This window comes from Carlito syrichta, unplaced genomic scaffold (genome assembly GCF_000164805.1).
Source record: "Carlito syrichta isolate Samal-C Ts95f unplaced genomic scaffold, Tarsius_syrichta-2.0.1 Scaffold313382, whole genome shotgun sequence".
Classification (NCBI taxonomy): domain Eukaryota; kingdom Metazoa; phylum Chordata; class Mammalia; order Primates; family Tarsiidae; genus Carlito; species Carlito syrichta.
In genome coordinates this window covers 210,359-217,557 of record NW_007257478.1, presented here as the reverse complement: position 1 = coordinate 217,557, position 7,199 = coordinate 210,359, and the positions used below count along the sequence as shown (strand labels likewise).

The following is a 7,199-nucleotide window of genomic DNA, read 5'->3' as shown; positions in this document are numbered from 1 at the left end:
CTATTCTGAAACACTCTTTGAAATGGAGAGTGAACATTCTGCTTTTACATAGCACTGCATCTGCTTTGAAACCCACACAACATTGGTTTCTTTCCTTTCTCTGGTACTTTCACTGTTCTCTTACTGTTCTTGTTTTTCAAGATGTAAAACTAGACTGCTTAGCTACAGCTAGGGTCTAATTCAGGGGTCCTCCAAATCTCTGGCCGCATACCGGTACCAGTCCATGGCCTGTTAAGAACTGGGCTGCAAGGCAGGAGGTGAGTGGGGTGAGTGAGTTCCGACTTCTGTCAGATCAGTGGTGGCATTAGATTCTCACAGGGTCTTGAACCCTATTGTGAACTGTGCATGCAAGAGATCTACACTGTGGCTTCTTATGAGAATCTAGTGCCTGATGATGCCATTCTTCCCCTGCCACCGTCCATGGGAAAACTGTCTCCATGAAACCGCTCCCTGATGCCAAAAAGACAGAACTGCTGGAAAGTTTGGGGTAATATATCTAGCACATTGTAACTATTCTACTGGTTTGTAACCATAATCATGTCTCTAAAATGTGCCGAAAGCTTCAGGTATTATATTAAACAGCACTATTAAATATGCACAAAATGATAATGAATTTTTCAATTAGTAGATAAAAAAGGATTCGAATTTAATATACAAAAATAATTTTATCATCTTACTCACAGAAAGTAATCACTTCTACCTTCTCAGATGTTATTATACTTAGGATCAGATTCAGAAAGATTTACCTTTAGACCACATATAAATATTTTCTCTTATTCTAAAATGTTAGTAATCTTTTTTTTTTTTTTTTTTTAGTTGGAGTCTCACTCTGTCGCCCAGACTGGAGTGCAGTGGCTGCTCCCGGCCACCGCAGCCTCGACCTGCTGGGCTCCGGCGATCCTTCCGCCTCAGCCTTCCAAGAAGCTGGAACTACAGGCACGCGCTACCATGCACAGCTAATTTTTGATTTATTGTAGAAACGAGGTCTCGCCAAGTTGCCTGGGTGGGTCTCGAACCCGCGGGCTTAGGCAATCCTCTCGCCTCAGCCTCTCAAAGTGCTGGGATTACAGGCTAAGCCACCGATCCCAGCCAGTAATCTTTTTTTCTATTGCACAAAAGACAGTTTTAAGTTTGCTCCCTTTATTTCTTTTAAATTTACAGACTCTGCTACTAATTCCTTGACTTTTGGAATAGGTACCATTTTGAGCTTGAAATTTATTTTCCAACTTTCAAGGGCAGAATTCACATCATTCTTAGCATGTAATCAAGTCAAAATGAATGGAAAAACTGAGGAATCTTAAAGTAAATTATCCAAGTTAAAATTCCTTAAACTTAAATGAGCAATGATTTTTACTGCTGTTTTCTTCTCTCTCTCTCTCCCTCTCTGTCTGCTTTTTTTTTAAAACTATTTTGAGGTTGAACCAGAGAAATGTGTTGAACATGTGGATTGCAAGCAACTGGATTTCTGAAGCAGGAAGCACAAAGGAACATTTTCTCCCTTTATTTAGGTTGCATTTATTTAACATTCTGAAGAATGATCACTGAAGTTCTAGGATCATATTTAGATCTTTTTTAACAAAGAAAAAACTAATCATTTCATAACTAAGAGAGTCAAACATTTTCTCTAGCTAATCAGGCAACTTCCAAGCTAGTAAAAACTTCTCTTCTGTAGAGAATAGAACTGGTGCAAGCCAGGGTACCTTTACTTTACTGCATAGGTATGAAAATATTGCCTTTAAAAAATTGGAAAACTCACGGAAAAAACAGAATGATGAAATGAGAACTTTAGATAAGTTAAGAGCTAAACAGAATACATTTTGGAAAACATTTCACTTCAGGTTTGCTTGGAACCTTTTATATGAGTCTATAATAGAAACACAAATATTCAATGAAAACATTAAGTCTAAAACAATATAAGAAAAGAATTTGGGAACTAGAACCAATTCCCGATATTATATACAAATACAAACATATATTATATATATATATATATATATATATATATATAAGATTTTAAAAATGTGATGATACATTTTTGGCTCAAAAGAATGCTTTCACATTATACATCTCATTACTCATGCTTAAGCAAAGTTTGGTATAGAGGATGTAGAATTTCTTTGAATATCTTTAGTATCTTTATTTTTACCTCTCTCTTCTAAGTCTTAACAATCAAAATTACATACCATCCTTTAAGAACCATGTTAAATACCTCCCCCATTGATGACCCTCTCCTCAAGAATTGCAGTTAACCTGTCCCTTTCTGTTTCCCAGCATTTATGTACATATGTATTTATTGATTTATTTAGAGACAGGCTAGAGTACAGTTGCCCAGGCTGGAGTTCAGTGGCACAATCATGCCTCACTGTAGTTTTGAACTTCTGAGTTCAAGTATTCTCTTGCTCCTGGGACTATAAGTGTATGCTACCATGCCCGCCTATTTTCTTTTTTAAAAAAAATTTTCTGTAGAGACAGAGACTTGCAATGTTACTCAGGCTGGTCTTGAACTCCTGAGCTCAAGTGATCCTCTTCCCACCTGAGTCTCCTGAGTCACTGGGATTACAGCCATGAACAACTGTACCCAGTTGCCCAAGCATTTTATATTTACACCACCACCTAGCTCAGTGCTTCAAAACACGAGACTTCTTGGGACAGCATTCTAAAAGACCTTTACATAACAGCTAGAGTTTAAAAAAGAAGCCACAGTCATCTGAAGTCAACATAACATCTTTTCTGGAAAATACTAGAGAATATGCCATGCAGATAATAAAAAGGAGGGCTGGACACAGCCACTGGGTTGTTTGGCTAAAAGTCTCTTAAGGTCCAGTTATCTCACTCTTTTTAAGAACCTCTGTTGATGGTTTCTTCCTCTTCCCCAGTGTCACAAACCATCTGGTAAACATAGCAGCTGAAGACCCTGTTGGGTTTCTGTTCTATGTGTAGTACTAAGTCTCGGTCAAAGTAGACTTCATGGCTATATGTCTGTAACAAAAACACAATCACATGGAATCTCCTTTTCACATAACCATATTCACTATTGTGTCACTGAAATGTCATAGTACCTATGTTAGGGATCTTCAACCACACACTTAGAGGCAAAACAGATGCCAAGAATAGATTTACTTGCCATTATTTATGGATATGCAGATTACTAATAAAAAAGCATTCTATAAGATATAGAGAATGAAAAGAAGTCTGGACTCAGAAGTCTAAATACCCAGATTCTATTGCCAACACTGCTACTATCTCACTTTGTACAAGTTGTTAAACATCTCAGGTTTCCCACTGATCAAACATGGTCTGAATAAAATAATGTCTATTATTCCTTATAACTTTTACATTCTATAATAGTAGAAAGACCAGACAAACATTTCCAAGAGTACTTGGAAGTCCTACATGATTAGATAGGGTCCTTAGAAAATAACTGTGGGGATTTATTATAGAATATTTTTATGCTTTAAAATGTTACCAAACTTATTGGGAGAAAACAAGACTAGGGTAAGGAAATAGAGAGCATGACTCAAGAAAACACATCAAGTTTTATCTTTAAGGCCACTGGTAAGGAAGCATTCTTTAGTGCTGAGGGGAGGAAGCCTAAAGAAGCATTCATTTCTTCCTGTGTATAGGACAATGATCTTCTTTCATGTGGTCACTGATGTAGGTGAGGCTGGACTAACAGGAACACAGTAACATCTGTTCCAATAAATGGTACCTATAAAGAAACTCCTATAACTTTGTATTTCATGGAGTCTACTCACCACATCCCACGACTCCACTAGGGGAATGCTTTTAAGTAAAGTTCCATATTCATTACAGTGGAAATCCAGGTGAGCTTTTCCTTCAGCATCTATTTGAGTAACAGCTACCACAGAAAGCAAATCCAACTCATCTTCATAGTCCACAATTTTAAAAGTCTTGGAGATACATGGACAAAATGGAAGAAAAGAGGGGCAAAATCTAGTTATTCAGTTAGAATTATTCTTATATTTATAGTTCAACTATTCTATTAGTTATAAAGATGCAGGAGAAGGAAGAAAGAATAGGTGGAAAATAGATAGAAATATGTCTCTATATGCCTAGTAAAACATCAGTCCCAAGAAATTCAAGAGTTAAGCAGTATCTATAAGATTTTGACAAAAAGATCCAAGTCTATGTAGATCTCAGCCAAAGTACAACCGAAATTCTCTATAGTAACAGCAAACCAGAGCTTTTACAAATTCAAGAGGTAATCAACTGCTGCCTTTGACAAGTGTGTTTGCTGATTCCTGGACAGAACTAAATATGTGAAGCTCAGTTCTGAAACCTGAAAATTGCTTACTGAGCTCTGAAAGTTCTCACACCAGAAAAAAAAAAGTCACTTCAAGGGCTGATAGCCCATCATACACTATTTGTGACTTTATTTGCCATCTTATTTTATTTTATTTTTTTCAGAGGCAATGTATTGCTCTGTTGCTGGAGTGCAGTGGCATGATCATAGCTCACTGTAATCTTGAAGTTCTGGGATCAAGTGATCCTTCCACCTCAGTCTCCCAAGTAACTGGGATCACAGATACACACCACCATGCTGGTTTAATTTTTTTTCTCTTGGTAGAGATGGGGTCTTGCTGTTGCCCAGGCTGGTCTTGAACTCCTGGTCTCAAGCAATCTTCCCACCTCAGCCTCTCAAAGTTCTGGGATTACAAGAGTGAGCCACCATGCCTGGCCTCTTTTTATTTTTATTTTTTAAACCATTTTTTGTTCCCTAGAGAAATAAAAAAATGACTGCTTATACTTGAGAGAGAATATCAGGAATTAAAATTCAACTCACAGAACAGAACTGGGACAAGAGAAGTCAGCTACGATAAAGAGCAAAAAACCCAGAGCTCTGTCTCAAGGAAGAAAACCTAGGATTTTAGTAACAGCACAGGGGAAGCAGATCAGTGCCCAATCATCCAGGAATAAACAACAGGAAGGCACATCTTGACTGAATGCCTGGCATCAATCTTAAAGACAGGCATAGCAAGTTTTTCTTAATTATCACACACTAATTCTTCCCTTATTTTTGCTTAAATTCCTCTTTAATCCATTAACATTGTCTGCCTTCAACACCTTATGACAAAAATTTACCTGTGATTCCTTTTATTTACTTTTTTGCCTTAATCACACCATGATCAAACTTCAAAGGGTAACTTCTTGCCTGGGCGTCAGTGATTTTAGTCACAATTCCCTTCAACTTTTCCTTTATGAAGTACTAACTAGATATTGTTTTTTAATCTCATGATATACAGCATCTCTCTTTTTGCTATCACCTCTCTCCCCCTTAATTATTCATACTTTTTGGTAATATCAGTACATATTTATTGAATATAGTTTTATACAGAGTAGTGAGCTTTCTCCTTTGTTCTCAATAGTTTTCTATGGTACAAAAGATTATTTGTTTTTGTTTTTTTGAGAACAGTCACATACTGGGACATCTCTAACCTATTCTAAAATATTTTTTAAAACTGTCCCTAGAAGGCTACTCTAATGTTTTTCCCTAAAAATGGTCATACAGACAATATAGCTAAATATTCTAAATGGATTTAGTATTTATGCAGTGTTTTATATAATTGAAGTTTAATAACTTTTTAGCTGATTTCATAAGTACTTTGAATGCCTCTTTAAAAGAAAGGGATAGAAGTTGCTGGGCTCTTCGTAGTTTTGCATGTCTAGACGCTGAGCCACTGGATATTTGCATGGATATTTGCATGGAAGCCGAAGCTGCACCTCCTGCATTGCCCCTCCAGTCTGCCGGGCCCCTCAGATAAGAACTGCACCCAGGCCAGCACTGGAAGCTCAGCCACCAGCAGCAGCCCCACCATATGCAGTTGGTTCACCTGCTGCTGCTCCTTGGCCGCCAGGCCTGATGGTCCAGATGGCAGCCACTGCAGTTGGCATGGCCATGGGCTCTGCTGTCGGGCACACACTGGGTCATGCCATCAGTGGGGCTTCAGTGGAGGAAGTAATGCTGAACTTTCTTAAGGACTGACATCACTTACCAGGAACCTCTCTGGGAGCCCAGCCCACACAGCAGCAGCAGCCTTGCTTTTATGAGATAAAACAGTTTTTGGAGTGTGCCCAGAATCAGGGTGACATAAAGCTCTGTGAGGGTTTCAGTGAGGTGCTAAAACAGTGCAGACTTGCAAATGGATTGGCCTAACCAAGAAGGGCAGATTGAAGAAATGGAAAATTGGCTCTCATGACCAAGTTGATTTAATTTTTAATTTAATTAATTAATTAATTAATTAATTTTTAATTTTTTTTTGAGTTGGAGTCTCTGTCGCCCAGACTGGAGTGCAGTGGTACGCTCCTGGTCACCGCAGCCTCAACCTGCTGGGCTCTGGCGATCCTTCCGCCTCAGCCTTCCAAGTAGCTGGAACTACAGGCGTGCACTACCACGCCCGGCTAATTTTTTTATTTATTGTAGAGATGAGGTCTCGCCAAGTTGCCCAGGGCAGGTCTCGAACCCGCGGACTCAGGCAATCCATTCACCTCAGCCTCCCAAAGCGCGGAATTACAGGCTGAGCCACTGAGCCCGGCTCCAAGTTGATTTAAAATAAAAATATAATTGATAGTGAAGGTATAAAGTGCAAAACCATCAGTTAAACCTGCCCTCTGTCATTCATTACTTCCTTGCTTCAGAATTGCAATGGAAGAGGTTGTTGTTACTGTGTAGAATTTCATTGAGATGGTTTAGTATTTGGAGCTGGGCAAATGTGTAGCCTCCTTAAGCCAGCTGTTTTGATTTAGGGTTTTTTTTTTTTGTGAGTTAATTAGAACAAAGTGGTTTTCTTCCAAAAAAAGGAAAGGGATAAAAAACGTTTTGGTTCAGTGACTGACAAAGGCAAGTTGAGGACAAAGCAAATCTAACTCAGGCTGAATCAATTTCCCACATCCTCACACCTTCTTCCTCTGGCCCATGAACATTAAACATATTCATGTCTAGTAAGGAAAAAATAAGGCAAAAGCCATAATATTATTAGTACATAATCAAAAGAGTTTTTTATTAAGAGACTTCCCTAGAAAGTATACATATCAACAAAGCAAAGCAATAAACTAATAGTGTTTTCAAATTATTTTGGTCCTATGAACTTTTCTATAAATAAAATCTTATGAATAATTCCAATTTGAAAAGAAAGGATGGTGAGGCTGCACTGGTTGCAATAGCACACACAGTCCTGCCC

At 38.3% G+C, this 7,199-nt stretch overlaps 1 protein-coding gene and 1 pseudogene across 2 annotated transcripts in view; one reads left to right on the top strand and one right to left on the bottom strand.

The window, feature by feature from the left end:
* Positions 1-2,589: 2,589 nt before the first annotated feature.
* DCAF17 (DDB1 and CUL4 associated factor 17) overlaps positions 2,590-7,199 on the bottom strand; it is a 40,432-nt gene continuing 35,822 nt past the window's right edge. For both annotated transcript variants that reach the window (XM_008070398.2, XM_008070397.2), the window contains 2 exons: positions 3,756-3,911; positions 2,590-2,979 (listed from right to left, as the gene is read on the bottom strand). In XM_008070398.2, the coding sequence (XP_008068589.1) occupies positions 2,839-2,979; positions 3,756-3,911 (297 nt within the window). In that variant the 3' untranslated portion in view covers positions 2,590-2,838. The remainder of the gene's footprint in view (positions 2,980-3,755; positions 3,912-7,199) is intronic.
* Positions 4,060-6,252, top strand: LOC103272941 (annotated as a pseudogene).